Here is a 15,104-nt window from a genome sequence, read left to right as displayed (position 1 = left end):
GTACCGCCCACGCATCAATCGAAATAGGTGAGAACCTGAGGAACAAAAAGAAGTATCTTTTCAAGCAAGCCATCATGGACGAGGTCATGACCGAGAAAGTTGCTTACTCTCTCCTTTCGACGTCCTCAACACCACGACTTATGTTTTTTCGTCTTTTCCCAAGCTGGTTGTTTTAGAAATCCCTTCCTCCCATGGATTCCTTTGCGTGCCCTTGCTTCTTCTCTTCGTTTCTAAAGTCCGCCTTGGTGCTTTCAAGCGCGTTGCAAGGCAATAAAAAAATGAACTACTGAACCATCGAGCCATGGAATGATTGATGGAGACATACCCTAATGATAACACTTTATTATTACCAGTAACCATTCCTACGCCCAGCTCTAAGCATGTTTTGCTGATTTCTTTGCCCAGTCCTAATCAAATCCGCACTCCATCTCATAAGCGCTCTCCAGCTTGCTTCACCCTCCTTTCTACCTTGTCCGATATATGCCAAGATCGCAAACGCGATCGGTGACTTGCGCTTATACAACACCGCAAACACAATCAGCAACAACACCGCATTGATCAATCCTTGCCGCAGTACCAACTTTAGAATCCCACGAGGCGAACGCCGTTCCTGCTCCCGAGTTTGGGATGTAACCTTGAGCGACTCCTGCAACAGATCAAGTCTTTCGTGAAGGACCGAGACATCCGTCTGTAGGCGCACGATTTCAGTCTCGAGTACTTGAGTCGATGCCATGTGAGGGCAGAGCACTGTAAAGGACTGATTCGTGACAGGATCTCTGACCACGACTGCGTTGGGATTAGCGGAGGTCGATGGATCGGATCGATCAGGAGAAGATGTAGAGCCGCCAGAGAGCGCCAATGTCGTTGCACGCGCAGACGCGGCTGCCAAACTGCTTTTGAGCGCCGTGAAATGTGATGCAATAGTCTGACCGATGCGCGTCGTGGTTGAGGGAGACGAAGCCGCGGATGCGTCTGCTGTTGATGCAGCTACAGCTGGTACTGGCTCCGTCATGGCGCGCCTTTGAATGGACGTGGTGGGACTCAAGGGTGCAGTCTCCTCGGCTTCATTGGAACTCCGTGAGCTGGGTCCAGTGGTGCCAATTTGCTGATCCTCGGTCTTGATGCCCGATTGAATGCTATCGGATTTTTCTGACCCAGTAGAAGCAGCGGAGGCAGAGGCAGTGTTGGCTCGAACCTGTGCAAACATGGCTGCAGGGCATACACCGCCTGATGCGGCCGTCTTTTTCGAGACCGGGCATACCAGCTGGTCTGGCGAAGTGGATGTTGCTGATGAGATGGAAAGCAGCGGGGATGTTGAAGATGTTGAGGGCGTTGATGATGCTGAGGCAGAGGATGGCTCTGCGATGGTCGGATTGTGGCTGTCCTCGTCTGTATTATCCTTGATACGGGCATGTCTGAGTTCCTGCTGTGTCAACGAAGAGATGCTGGCGTCGTGCACGATGTTCACCCGGTATGGTACGATGGGTGGCGATGTCAAATCAAGTTGCTTATTAGAAGCCTTGTCTTGACCAAGAAGTACCCTATCGAATGTGTTATGTGCTGTGTCCTCCTTGTCCGAGAACACGGATCCGCCATACCCTGAGGAGACAGATCCACTCCTACTGCTATTCGACTTGTCCACCGTCGTCTCAGGCCCATCCTTGACTACGAGATCGGCTGCTGGCTTCGGAAATCCATGGAGGTCTTGAACTTCAATTTCATGATCGTCCTTCTCTTCCTCGTCAAAGACGCCCTCATCCACGAAATCATCATTATGTTCGTGTTGCCTCGGCGATGCGACGCTTTGAGAGATCTCAACGACGGGCGACTGAGGGACAGATGTCTGCTGCTCAAGTTGATCGAAGGATCGAACAGAGCCATGGCTGGAATCGCTGATGCTGTCATCGATGTCGTCCTCATCGTACTCTTCTGATGACTGGTATATTTCATCCTCGTCTTCGCCTTCATCGTTCCCAATTTCGTCATGTCGATCCCCAAGAGGCGGTCTCGGTAACGACAGAGTTGATGTAACCTTCTGAACTTCTGCCGCATAGTCGTCCTCATCCAAGACTTCTTTCTCAGCTACAGTCTTTGTAACATCATGGTACCCAGGATCTGCATTCGTGAGAGAGGCTTGATCCTCTACTTCGGCGTCTGGAAATGTCTCATTTGCAAGTTCGTAGAGTGAAGGTGCTGCTGAATGAACCCCTCCTGTAACTGTAGACCGAATTGAGTGACTAATCGATCCTTTTCTCCCATCTTGAAGTTGGTTGGATGGCGTCGATGCAGTTGCAAGGGCTTTGGTGATTGATAATGTTGGAGGAGGGGACCCTGTCTCGACATCGATGGGTGGCAGTTCCTTATCAAAGAGTGGGGATGTGAGTGGTCTCTGCAAGATTTCGTCCGCAAGTGCATGGTGGTCCGGATGGCTCCCCGATTTCGTCAGCGACTACAATGAAAGTGAGATGGATAGACAGCAATACATATCAACGACCGTTCTTTTTCCCATGGTTCCTTGGTTTCCTAAAACTGATTGATATCAAGTAAAGTGCCGATGCATTCATTACCTTGACAACAAGATCGACGTAGATGTCCTGGGCCTCGTCCTGGGTCTTGCCGCGCATGTTGGACCAGGCTTGCCATTTGCTCCTGGCTGCAATGTCAAAGAACGTGGGCTTGTGCCCCTTGACATCGCCCTTGGTTGCCTGCTTGTATGCACCGTACAGCTATATGTTCCCAAAGAAATGCGATGCGAGTGTAGGTGAGTTAAGAGACCTGTTCATGCACGCACACGTCCACTATGACTCTTTGCAAGTCTGGTCGTGTGCCCTTTTTTTTTTATTCATTTCTAGCTAATTTTTCACATGGAAATCGCAATCGAGAATTTTTTTTACTATTTGTTTGTTTGTTTGAAGAGAAATGGATGAACAATACAATCAACACGCCTTTTGCGTCATTGATAACCATTGTTCATCTAATGAGAGATTCCTTTCACCCACGCTATTACGAGGTACGCGGAGAACACGACGACGCCAATCTTGCATTCCCACGCATAAAAGCTCTTTGCAGAAGAAACAGGCATTGTAACAGTAAGGAACGGGAACGCATCAAACGCGTGCAGCAAGGAATCATTGGGCGCAAAAAGACAAAAGGAAAGAGATATTCGGAGTGCCGTGGTGGTTGCAATGGAGCTGGGGCGAACCCTGCTGAGAAAAGGTCATATCAATAATGGCTTGAGACAGAAAAACATAATTCATGAATACATCCCGTATCTTTGTGTGCTCCGTATGGTTTTTTGTCCCCTGTGGATAAAACTGACACTTACCAATAATTGCTCCTCAGGTGAAAAGTAAAATCTGTCGCTGGATGATCCAGCCTGACTGCTGTCATTGTATCCCTGTGTGGTGGTGTTGCTAACATTGACCACATGGACTGCCCGATCAAATGCTGTCAGTCCTGGAAGTGTTGTTGAGAGTGAAGGTAAGGGTGCAAGTGGCGGTGACCGAGAGCGGATGGCAGCTTTTGTCGTCGGCAAAGTCGGAGGGCTATTTCTCGCATTGAAACTCATTGTACCAATTCTGTGTTTGTACTATAGCGTGCGTGTATGTGAGCCAGGTCAGTTTGCGCCAGTGCAAAGTGCAAGGGCGCCAGTGCAAGTGGTAGGTGGTTCGTTGGTTGGTTGTTGAGTAGTAAAAAAAGAAAGTGAGAGGGCACTGGCTTGGAATGAGAAAAGTAATGAGAATATGGCGATGAGATGAATGAATGCTCCCAAGGAAGAGGAAGTGTTCAAGGCTGAGCGACTGACTGAGTAGGAGCGGGAATGGGAGTGAGAGCGTAAGGTGAACAGCGCGATATCTATGAGAAGACACAAAATGAAGCCGAGTAAAAAATATTGCCCCGCATTTTCCTTTCTGTCCGTGGGTCCGATTCGCTTCGGCGGCGAACTTCTTCCCAACTGATTCGGCACAGATATTCGCCGCCGATCGCTTCATACTTCAGTCCGATACGCAATGGGTCGCTTTTCCTCCGTGCCCCCCAACACACAACACAGCCGGTCCTCCGTACCCTTCCAGTACCTGTATCCATACCCGCTTGCCAAGCTATCTATGCGCGCTTGCCAAGCAATCCGAACCCATCAAAGCAAATGAAACAGAACACAAAGACACACGTAACAGCATGCACCTCCTTGAGTCGGTTTGTGATTTTTGGCAAATGGACTTGGGCTTTTATTTTGTTCTTGTTTCCATTCGCAAAACATTCCTGAAGTCTTGATTATGTTGCTGGTTGAAGATAAAAAAAAGCGAATTACAGCGACACTCCTGCTGTGGCCAAGTAATTGGCTAAGTGTGCCTGTGTGTCTGGCTGCAACTGGACCTGCCCATGTTGCAACTACAAGCAATTTTAAATTCAATTGAAAAAAGTAGAAGCAGTGTTAATAAAGTGAACACTTTGAACAAACAACAGACACAGCATTTTTTTTTTTCATGATTCATAACACGTTAGTTCATATCTAATAGCTTATGTATAATACTTACACGTCCCGGATACGCCTGGTTGAACCGCACGAGTCCCTCGACGAGCGCCTGCTTGGGGTCTGTTATCGGTGCTGTCGGGTCTACCTTCGTGGTCGATGTCGTCGCAAGCTGTGAGAACTGTGCCTGGTACCCTGTCTCCTCAATATCAATCGCATACAGCACATCATCCTCTGCCGCATCCGCTGCTGCTCCCTTCACATCCTGCGGTGCCTCAAAGAACTTGACCAACGCTGTCATCACCGCTGGCCTATCATCACACAGCACATATCCAAAAAAAGAACAAAATGGTGTTAGTTTTTGATACACAGAATGCCGACACCCTTTGCCTCCTAACAGTCTTACCATGCTGCATCAAAGTTAGTCCCCTCGGTAATAGTCTTGGATCCGGTCACCAGTCGGACCATCGCCACTGCACATGTCTTGCGCTCGATCCGTCCAGACACCTTCTGTGCCTCAGTCAACCAAACAGTCTTCAAAAACTGCACAAACAAGCCCGTCTGCACACTGTCAAATAGTGCCCAATACGCATCCGGTCCTGTGCCCTCTCTGTCTAACGCCATGTAAAAGAACGAAAAGTTCACAAACCCCTTTTTGAACTTGTCTGTCTTGTGGCTCTGCAGACGCGTCAACAGCATGATCAGCACCGTCTTCATATAATTGCCCAATACAGTCCTATTAATTATTTATTATACACGAAACAAAAACAATTACATTTAGGTGTTAGAATAATCACCTCCTACAATAAATCGCCAAGAAAAAACTCATGGGACAGTACTTACATTGGCACATAAACGATCATGGTCTGCAAGAGCTCGAATGCATGGTGGTCGTTGATCTTGGAAGACGCCAGCTTCTGGAACACTCCTAAGAGGGGTTCCAAGTGGTTATTGGCGATAATCCAGCTCGACCCCTTTTGCAAATACGCTTGAAGCAACTTCACGAGTGCAGGAATATTGCCTATTGTTAAACACATCGCCATACCGATATAGCTATTAGCAAAATAGCAAGTCTGCTATACACTACATGGCATATCGTATATCCTCACCTTGCTGCTGCCAGAGAGTTGGCTGAACAAGAGGGGGCAACATAGCCTGATATGCAGGCGAGAGCTCAGGACGGGTATGAAAGGATAACAACTGCGATAACAGCTGGAACACATAGGGCGTGAATTCTGCAATGTCCTGCTGTAAAATAACCTGGAATGGCTGGAACAGCAGACTCTCAAACTGCTCTGCTGCCTCTGGCTGGGCTGTACAGATGAATCTGATCAGCGCGCCAATGCTCTCAAAAACATAGTGGTTGAACTTAGGGTTGCTGGGGTTCGAGCTCACTGCCTGGACAAATGCCGTCAGACGAGCTAGGCACAGATTGACCAGAGGTAGCATCTTTTCCCGGACTGTCAGAATCACACGCATCACACCTATATTGACGTAAAAAAAAAAAAAAAAAAAAAAAAACGGATTAGTCGTCTAATCGGTTAAAGATCTTGAATGCCGTATTTAGTACAATCTTAATCTTCATCAACATACACTTCATAAGGTAGTCGTTCTCAGCCAGTTTTTCAGGCGTCTGTCCAAGTTCGATAAGGTGGAACAGGTTGGAAATAAGACTCTCGGCCTGAGGCGCAATATCGTCAGAAGAAAACCTGCAGTAGTGAAATATACCACTGACGTTAATACAGGAACGTCCTTCATCAATGTACCAGCTTTCCTGTCTTGTTGCTAAACGAATGAACCACTTACAACATTGGGCCCGTGCTTCCAGAAACGCGCATGAACAGGACGCGCTCTATGCAGATGGCTGCATAGGTATAGACTGCATAATTAGTACTCTCCAGATGCCTGACAAGCAAAGGAAGAGCCGCGAGGTGCTGATCCTTTGAGAACTGTCCTCGGAACGTGTAGAGGTATTTGATGGCGTCGACTTTCAGAATTGGGTGAATGGCTCCTGAAACAGGTGCAGTGAGATCCGGAATAACGTTCTTTTCGAAAAAGTCCAAGATGTTGACCTCTGCATTTGTTTCGCGTGCGCCAAACTATTGATTGGATGCATTCGTGTTAGTTATGTATCGTGAATGGCTATCGGTGGCGCTGAAAAAATGTCCATACCTGCGATCCCACGCTCTTTGCAGCGATACTTGTCAACAAAAACATGGCGGCATCCTTGTCCTTCCAGTTCTGTGCGACATTCGAACTATATCTTTGGAGATAATGCTGGATATAAGTCGAAATGATGGCTGTAACCTCCTTAGGGTATTGATCTAAGAGTCCTCGCACCAACTCCGTTGCTGCTCTACGACGAGTTTCGCTATCAGAACCCTCCAAATCACGCCGAATATATTCAATCGGCTCATCCTCGAACAACTCCTCATCAGATTCTAATTGAGAAGAGTTACATTACATTAATATAGCCAATATAATGATAGACATTGTACATGATCCTCCTATCATGATGCTCACCTCTCAGACCCATGTTAGGCAAAATAACCTTTTCGCAAAGCTGGGAGAGTACGTCGTTCGAGCTAAACATATCCCTGTGCCGTCCGTTCTTGACAACAGAGGTCAAGAATGACATCGCCTTACTAACCAGCTTTTGAAAATGAAGAACAATACATGTCTCTTGGTCAGCTCTTTGCTCTTCTAAACACGCCTTCTCTTAAATATTGTTGATAGAAAAAAAAATCCACACCGAGTCATTTCTTGGCTCCAATCCTAAGGTTGTCAACAGAGACCAGGAGGTTTGAATAAACTCTGGAAGGGAAGTAAAGTCCTCCTCGTAGCGCTTGCTGTAAAGCTCCACAACCTCACAAATCGATGCCTTGACCTGCAAGACAGGTCCTGGCGAGTCTTCATCCTAAGTGGATTGAAAAAAAAGTATGAGAGCGTATTAACAATATGAAAAGGATGACGATTTGAGATCCTGAAATGCGGTGAGTGCTCTGATGACTCACCTCTCCAACAAGAAGCGGATTCTCATAGATCATGTACTTATGGAGAAGCCCCAAGAACTCCTGAAGATGTGTCACAAAAAACTCTGGGATATCGTGACAGTTCAGGTCATGGTAGATTTCCGTAAGCAGGTAAAGGGTCTCAAAGAGAACCTTCAGTTGAGGGACATTTTGCGGATTTGCTTGGATCATGGCATCCGTGGCCTATCAAAGGTAGTGTGAATATAAGTCAGTATGGTTGCTCTGACGTAAAGGGACGTTCCTTAGCTGCAATAGCCAGTGCAGACTGGTTCACGCACCAGGAACACCTGCCGGTAAGGCTCACAAAAGCTTTCCAGTGCAATCTTGATCTCAGTATACAGGTTGTCGGATGGGTACAACGGTCGCCATCTACAGATCCAAGACTTAATTTGTGAGTAAAGTGTACCAAACAAACCGATAGTGTATCCGTGAGAATAGTAACAAAGATGAGAAGCAAAGGGTCACCTTTGAAAGATAGAGTGGGCAGTTTGCAAGAGTCCATTGTTGGTGACAAAGTCGTTGGGGTTGAGTTTGCTAACGAGTTCCTATTGTTTCCGTGACATGGCATCACAAAAGATTGCTTAGCATTGCAGTGCAAGAAGCATGCGATTTTCTTTCAAGAATGATGCATTGTGCAGGGATACAGGTTGCATACTGGAATGAGGCCCTGCCACTTTTGAGGGAAATCGCTATCAGCAATCTGGGTGACAGCATCCGAGAGCTGGAGCTGAATCCTGGCCTCTGAGATTGTCATCAAGTCAACAATCCTACTCTTGATTGCATCCCTGTCCACGGTCGAGATCCTGCTGTCGCCATCGTCGTCGTTCTATCATTAAGGAAACATATTATTAGACGAAGCAAAAAAAAAAAAAAAAAAAAAAAAAAAAAAAAAAGAGAGAGAGAGAGAGAATATGGGGGTTTTATCCAAAGGAGACGCAATTGGATCCAGTGAATCTTACCATCCAATTTCTACGGACGAAATTCTTGAACAGTAGTGATGCGGCAAAGCGGATGTTGACGTCAAAGGACTTTGTGGCCACGAGCTGAAGAACCAACTGGCCAAAGTTTTGGCTCTGTTGCAGCTTGTTCAGGAACTGCTCGGCTACAATGGAAGACATAATAGTAGGTTTATTTCTTGCTAGTATCCAGTTTGGAGGAGAGCAAATGGATGCAAAGTATTTCGGATATAATATAATACCTTCATGGCGAGTCGAAGGATCGAGAGTCTTTTGGAGATACGAGGCCAATGCCTGCATACTCGCGTCGTTGACCTCCAGTACATCAGCCATTTCCTCGTTCTTGTTACTGTTAATCGGCCTGTGGGTCCGAAGGCGAAGTTGTTATACCAGATAACGGCCAAGGGATTAGTAGCGTATTGCTATAACGCGTTGGATCGAGGAAGCGCGTTTCTGCAGGAATGAATGAATGCGAGGGAATGTGCTTACTTGGCGACTTTGAGTGAAGAAAGAAACCGGGAAGAGAATGATGAAATGGAATGAAATGAGATGGAATGAAATAAGCAAAGGAAGGAGTACACGGACTTCAACAATGGACGCGCAAGTGGATTTGTGCTTTCTCCTTTTTGTTTGGTGGCGGGAGTGGGACAGGAGGGGATGCCATAGGATTGACCTTAACACGTACATATAATAAATTCTGGGGGCAGTGTACTGTACGTGAAAAGAGGATATGGATTTCCCATGATATCAGGCAAGGAACACCCGGTGCTGAGCGAGTACTGACTGTGTGTGGAAGGAAGAAGAACAAAAGGAGAGAGACTGGCGACCCTTAAAGAGACCAGCGTGTGAGGACCGTGTGAAGTGCATAGGCTCGGAGACAGATACACGGGTATAAAGGCATAGAGGCAGGTACCCGTCCTCTTCGTCATACCTGGCCTGACCTTCGTAGACTCCCGCTCTTCAATTGAACGCCAGCCGCCTTTTTTTTTCCTTCTCTTTCTTTCCTTCCTCCTCCCTTCCCCTAATTTTTTATTAGTTTCCCACATATCGCTGTAGGTCCCCTTTGCCATTGACTTTTTTTTTGTTTATTATTTATTATTACTATTCTATTATTTATGCTGTGATTCAAAAAAAAAAAAAAAAAAGCGGAGCGAGAGAGTGAGAATGAGAGTGAGAGTAAGAGATCAACAAAAGGATCAGGATCTCCCCTAACCTAGCTTTTCTTTCTTTCTTTTGCTTTGACTGATCTTGCAGATCAACCTCACCCCCTTCCTCACTCTGTCTGTCGATCTCAGGAACAAAAAAGATCACGCTCAGAAAACACCGCCACCAACCCATCTCTCCTCTCTTTTCTTCCACAACAAATCAGCGCATCAGCAATGGTCAGCTCAACCGTCCCTGTGGAAGGCAGCGACCATTCGGTGGAGGAGCAAACCTCTCAACAGACCGTCGTGTCTCAGGAGCAACAACAGCAAGCACAGCAGGACTCGGTTGCAACAGAAACAACAACGATGGAGAAAAAGACTCCTGCTGCGCCTACTGTCAATTTCTGGAAGGTCCGCAAGGAAGCCATGAAGCCCTCTGACGAGGTCGAGGCCGAGAAGCGTGTCGAGTCCATCATCGAGAACATCAAAGAGGTCACCTTGGGTAAGTTTACTTACTTTTTCTTGAATTCCCCTGCAAAAAAAAACAAAAAAACAAAATCGGCCACAGATCCGGATCAGTAACTGTTTGTAAAGAAAAGGGCCCGCGGCGGTTCTCCGAGATCAATTGGATATCAAATCAACTACCAAAAAAGCCTTTCAAAAATGTCCTGGGTATCTATGCCAGTGGATCATAAACGGATTCCGATAATTCCGATAATCCGATAGCTGAAACATTGACCGACAACTGTCGATTGTTCCTGTTACTATGCAAGAGAGTATCTTTGTTCGACGCTGTTGTCGAACGTTATCAATGGGACATTGAGCTCAGGAAGGCCTTAGGATGATGATTTGCAAAAAGGAAAAAAAAAAAAAAAAAAAAGAGGTTTTATACGAACTGGACCTTGGGGTGTCAGATCAACAGCAATGGGAATATAAAATGGATCGATCGGTTGTAAATCACTCTTCGAGATGCTATGTGTCATCAATGCTTATTGACGCTTATTTGTCAATGCATGCGCTACGTTACGCTAGATGTCAAGGACGACAGTAAAAAGTCGAAAAAGAGCAAAACCAAGCAGGCCGCCCTCCCTTCCTTAGACGATACGAACGTCTGGCCCGATCCAAGCGCCTCGGCCGAGAAGGAGACCAAGCAGGAACCCATCATTGCCGCTGCACCCATCAGCAAGAAGGACAAGAACAAATGGACTCAATATACTCCCAACATCACTCACTCGACCCCAGCGCCCGGCTCCAAGAGCCATGATGCCCAGCCCCGCCGCAGAAAGAACTCGACCTCTGATGCCAAGGCTGCAAACGGTCAAGATAATCACAATATCTCTTCTAAAAGCACCGACAGTCAACCAGGCCATGCTCGCCGTGCCTCTGTGCCCTCTATCTTTGACGGTGAACCTTCTCAGAGCAGCTCTAGCCATCGTAACCAGAACCGCCAGCATGGTGGCCGTGGTCGTAAGTCGCCTCTTGCATGAATTCTTTCTGCGTATGATTCCTCTACTACTGATTGTTTGTCCTGCACTATCCCACAGAATTAACATAGTACTATGGTCAACATAGGTGGCGGCAAGTCCAATGGCCCTCGCCCTAACTACCGGGCATCTGTAGGCAACGTTGCATATCTTTACCAGCATGGAGTTCCTCACCATGATACCGAGGCACTCAAGGCCTTCATTCTTCAGCAAATGTAAGTGTTTCTAGATGATGATAAATACTTTTGCTATATTACTGACACATGCAGACCTACTTTTGCCCTGAAAAATTAATCGGTGTTATGTGCGGTCTCAACATCACTAGGGAGTATTACTTTTCTGTCGAGAACTTGTGCAAGGACGTCTACATGCGAACCCAAATGGATTTGCAAGGATACGTTCCCTTGTCGCTTGTTGCCAACTTCAACCGTGTCAAAAATCTTACTGTAGATCATGCCCTGGTCAAGGATTCGATCAAGGATTCTAAAGTCATCGAGTTGAACGGCGATAACATCCGCAAGAAGGGCGATTGGGCGACATGGATTTTCCCTAAGGAGGATGGCGCTGTTCCATTCCAGGCTACGCGATCATCTTTTGTCTCCCCAGTCAGGAGTCCGCACCCCGTCAGCATTGTCCCTCCGACTTCCGGCAGCCCTGCCTCGGACGACTGGCATGTCAAGCAGTCAAAGATCAAGAAGCGTGCTTCCATTGTACCCTCGAACCCAGCCCCACAAGCAGCAGCATCCAGTCCCAGCGCAGCAGATGACGATGACGAGGTGTTCCAGTTCGATGACGACAACCTTGTCGGCGCAGGCCGCAGCGGCACTGTGCAAAAGTACTATGTCAGCGATGAGGAAGATGAGGATGACGATGAGTTTGACGATGACACTGTTGCCAAAATTTTGATTGTCACCCAGAAGAAGAAGGACAGGACTCACGGATCGTACGAGCGCAAGGCCATGAACGACGATATTAACGACATGATCAACGAGGGTCTCTATCACTATGAAGTCGATCTGCAGCGCAAGCGTAACAACAATAACAACCGTCGCGGAAGTCTTGCCCACTCCAACAAGAAGGTCGAGATGATTTCTGAGGAACAGTTCGCTGCCCTCACTGGTTCTCATCCTCGCCAGAGCAGCATCACCTTGAACTCCAGCTTCAACAACCAGCAAATTCAGCAGGCCAGCAACGGCGAAGGAAGCAACGGCAAGGGCAAGGGTAAGGGTAAAGGCAAGACCCCTCGCTTCTACCCACTGAAGAACGCTCAGGGACCCAAGGGTGGCAAGCCGGACTCACGTCAACACTTTGCGCAAGCACCCGTCGGATGGGTTCTGGGAGACCAGCCCTTCCTTCAGTCGGACCTTCCTCCTCAGTCGATCGGAAACTCGCCTGCAGGCATGTCGATGGGATCCTACACGGAAACCTCATTGCTTTCGACCTCGTTGGAGGCTCCTCATTCGTTCCCTGCTTTCCAGCATCCTTCGCACGAGCTCTTGCACGAGAACGGTTTTATCCAGCACAAGTACTACAAGTACCACGCCAAAGCCCTGAAGGAGCGTAAGCGTCAGGGAGCAGGACACTCGCAGGAAATGAACACGCTCTTCCGGTTTTGGTCGCACTTCTTGCGTGACAACTTCAACAAGAAGATGTACGCGGAGTTTAAGCGTCTGGCGGTCGAGGATGCGAATGCCAATTATCGCTATGGTCTCGAGTGCCTCTTCCGATTCTATTCCTATGGATTGGAGAAGAAGTTCCGCCAGGATCTGTTCTTGGATTTTGAGGCGTTGACCTATGCAGACTTCCAGAACGGACACATGTATGGACTGGAGAAGTTCTGGGCGTACTTGTTCTACCGCAAGGACAAGAGCCGTCGCAAGCTGGATGTGATGGCGGAGTTGAAGCCGTTGCTGGAGCAGTACAAGAACATCGACGACTTCAAGAACGCACACGGAAACAATGCCAACCCACCTAGCAACAACTACACTGTTCCCAACCACGGACAGTAGAAGCGAGGCGCCAAAGATGGGATTCTCGCTTTTGAGGATCCTCAACATTGACTATCACCATGCTTTATCGTTTTTATCGATCCACGCTTATACAACTCAACCACAAAAAAAAAAGAAAAAAAAATAGAAAAAAAATAGAAAAACCATCTTTCGTTTACAACAACAACAAGCAAAAAAAATACATGTATAGTCCAGCTTTTATTTTTTTTACATACACTTTTTTCTGCCTGCTTCTTTCTTTCAATCCTCACTCCTTCCTTTTTCTCCTCCCTATTTCTCTTCCCTATTTCATTGTAATAATAACTAATAAAAAGAACAAAAAAACGTGAAAAAACGCTTTAATCAACTATGAAAGAACTAAACTATCAAGGAGTACGCGCTTTGCGAAACTACTCATCATCATGATTTTCTATGCTATCATTGTTATCATGAGCATGACTCTTTTCTCGACTTTCTCGAGCCTTCATGACCTTTTGATACTTATTACTGCAACTGGCCCAAGTACGGTTGTGCCCATGCAATTGCGCAATACGATGCCAGTTTTTGCCTTTGGCTGCCAAGTTTGTTAGACTCTCCCCTGCCATACCCGTTAAGGCTGCTGCTGCTTGGGTACTTCCAAATTCGCTCACGCTTTCCTCATATTCTCCGTCGCCATGGCCCATATATGTATGAGAAGCGACAGCGGCCCCAAATCTGAGACGGGTGGCACCGGCGATTCGACGGGCGTCTTTGGCCTCCTGGGTTTGGATGGCGACACATTCGAGCAGATGTGCGGTTTCGGCTTCGGTCCACGCTTTGCGGGTCGATGTGGCCATGGCCGTGGGGAGGTCTTCGATGAAACTAGTTTTGGCCTCACTGGGTGTATGGTAGAGATTGGAGGGAGATGGATGGGACGAATGCGCTTGCGCATGAGCGTTGGAGTGAGCTTGGACATGGGTATTGTAGTGGTACGAGTGAAGGTTTTCGGGGGAGGGCGCGTACGAGTGGCGAGTACGGCTTGCCGGGAATCGAGGCACGAAGGGGTGTGCGTGTGTGTTTGCGGGCGAAGCAATAGAGCCTGTGTAACCTTGCTGCTCTTGGTGCTGTGGGTGGTCCGTGGTGCGGTGGTCAGCAGAAGAGGTTTCATAAGCGTCCAAGTCGTTGTTGTTACAATCGTTAGCCCGCCATCGATACCCGTCAGGAACCAAGACGTGCTGTAACGAGCCGATGGGGAAGGATCTGTAGGTCGCCTCATCACCATCTGCTGCAGCATGGTCGTGTCGCTGCGTCTCCTGTAGAGTGTGATTCTGCTGCTGCGGGTGCTGTTCCCGATTCTGGCCCTGCTTCCAGGATGGTTGCTGTGACTTCCAAGCTCGGTAGGACTGCATGCTATCCTGCCCATGTTGAAAGAATGGATGAGAACTGTCGTAGTGGTGATAAAGATGGATATGATGGTGCCGATCCTGGTGTTCCGGATCGGGCTGTATGGTCGGCTGTTGCGCCGACTGCGATTGTGGTGTAGGTGGCTGCTGCATTGACTGCGGTTGGTGAAAATACGCGTTTCCAAATAGGTTACGGTGTTGGTGGATGCTATGCCGGGCATCTGCAGGCAAGGGGCCCTGATATCCGCCATGAGATGTATGGGGCATGGACGGTCCTTCAGAACGAGGTCGCGACTCCCCTTCCTTGAAGGATGATATAGGCGGCAGCGTTTCTTTCATTTTCAAAGTGATGTGAAATGATAAGTCGTGAGTTGTTCGGTGATGGGGAGGAAAGTGATCGATGATTGAGGAAAAAGACAGAAGGATCTTATTCACAGCAACAATATATAGCCAACGGGTGCCCCGGAACCCAGGGCTGATTTCCTTGCCTCCATGGGAACTCAAATACCGCCTTTTTTGCTTGTTTCCAGCTCTCTCCCGAATTATGTTCTTTGCTAAACAGGCACCACACTTCGCTTTCAACAAGCCAACAAGGCTGAACTGCTAAATAAACTGATCATTTCTATTGCTGTGATCGATCCTTGAG

General features: G+C 47.6%; 5 protein-coding genes across 5 annotated transcripts; 1 reads left to right on the top strand and 4 right to left on the bottom strand.

The window, feature by feature from the left end:
* Positions 1-240: 240 nt before the first annotated feature.
* BC939DRAFT_171082 (uncharacterized protein) lies at positions 241-1,452 on the bottom strand. The gene has a single exon (XM_051550370.1). The coding sequence runs from the start codon at positions 1,205-1,207 to the stop codon at positions 347-349; it is 861 nt and encodes a 286-aa protein (XP_051411932.1). The 5' UTR covers positions 1,208-1,452; the 3' UTR covers positions 241-346.
* Positions 1,453-2,564: 1,112 nt separating this feature from the next.
* Positions 2,565-2,726, bottom strand: BC939DRAFT_388004 (acyl-CoA-binding protein; the record flags this gene model as incomplete). Its single annotated transcript, XM_051551854.1, has 1 exon — positions 2,565-2,726. A coding segment is annotated over one exon (162 nt), but the record flags the coding sequence as incomplete, so codon positions are not given.
* A 1,773-nt stretch (positions 2,727-4,499) lies between these two features.
* On the bottom strand, positions 4,500-8,621 carry BC939DRAFT_397531 (Cse1-domain-containing protein; the record flags this gene model as incomplete). The annotated part of the gene is made up of 14 exons (XM_051552361.1): positions 4,500-4,782; positions 4,878-5,207; positions 5,315-5,492; positions 5,581-5,955; positions 6,065-6,180; positions 6,281-6,570; positions 6,644-6,912; positions 6,995-7,124; positions 7,224-7,388; positions 7,486-7,686; positions 7,782-7,872; positions 7,969-8,048; positions 8,159-8,329; positions 8,463-8,621. 14 exons carry the CDS (start codon positions 8,619-8,621, stop codon positions 4,500-4,502), a joined length of 2,838 nt encoding a protein of 945 aa, XP_051411930.1.
* A 965-nt stretch (positions 8,622-9,586) lies between these two features.
* BC939DRAFT_452614 (uncharacterized protein) lies at positions 9,587-13,434 on the top strand. The gene is made up of 4 exons (XM_051555829.1): positions 9,587-10,106; positions 10,637-11,071; positions 11,177-11,303; positions 11,414-13,434. The coding sequence occupies exons 1-4, from the start codon at positions 9,839-9,841 to the stop codon at positions 13,095-13,097; spliced, it is 2,514 nt and encodes an 837-aa protein (XP_051411929.1). The 5' UTR covers positions 9,587-9,838; the 3' UTR covers positions 13,098-13,434.
* A 52-nt stretch (positions 13,435-13,486) lies between these two features.
* Positions 13,487-14,725, bottom strand: BC939DRAFT_503511 (uncharacterized protein; the record flags this gene model as incomplete). The annotated part of the gene is made up of 1 exon (XM_051560413.1): positions 13,487-14,725. One exon carries the CDS (start codon positions 14,723-14,725, stop codon positions 13,487-13,489), a length of 1,239 nt encoding a protein of 412 aa, XP_051411928.1.
* Positions 14,726-15,104: the final 379 nt, after the last annotated feature.

Source organism: Gamsiella multidivaricata (assembly GCF_025024155.1).
Source record: "Gamsiella multidivaricata strain RSA 2152 chromosome Unknown BC939scaffold_35, whole genome shotgun sequence".
NCBI lineage: Eukaryota > Fungi > Mortierellomycota > Mortierellomycetes > Mortierellales > Mortierellaceae > Gamsiella > Gamsiella multidivaricata.
This window is presented reverse-complemented; position numbering and strand designations above follow the sequence as displayed.

Excerpts from the sequence above, each read along its gene's own strand:
- BC939DRAFT_171082 (XM_051550370.1), bottom strand. The coding sequence starts at position 1,207 with ATGTTTGCACAGGTTCGAGCCAACACTGCCTCTGCCTCCGCTGCTTCT.
- BC939DRAFT_452614 (XM_051555829.1), top strand. The coding sequence starts at position 9,839 with ATGGTCAGCTCAACCGTCCCTGTGGAAGGCAGCGACCATTCGGTGGAG. Across the intron at positions 10,107-10,636 it reads CATCAAAGAGGTCACCTTGG|ATGTCAAGGACGACAGTAAA; the intron begins GTAAGTTTACTT and ends ACGTTACGCTAG. Across the intron at positions 11,304-11,413 it reads GCCTTCATTCTTCAGCAAAT|GGAGTATTACTTTTCTGTCG; the intron begins GTAAGTGTTTCT and ends CAACATCACTAG.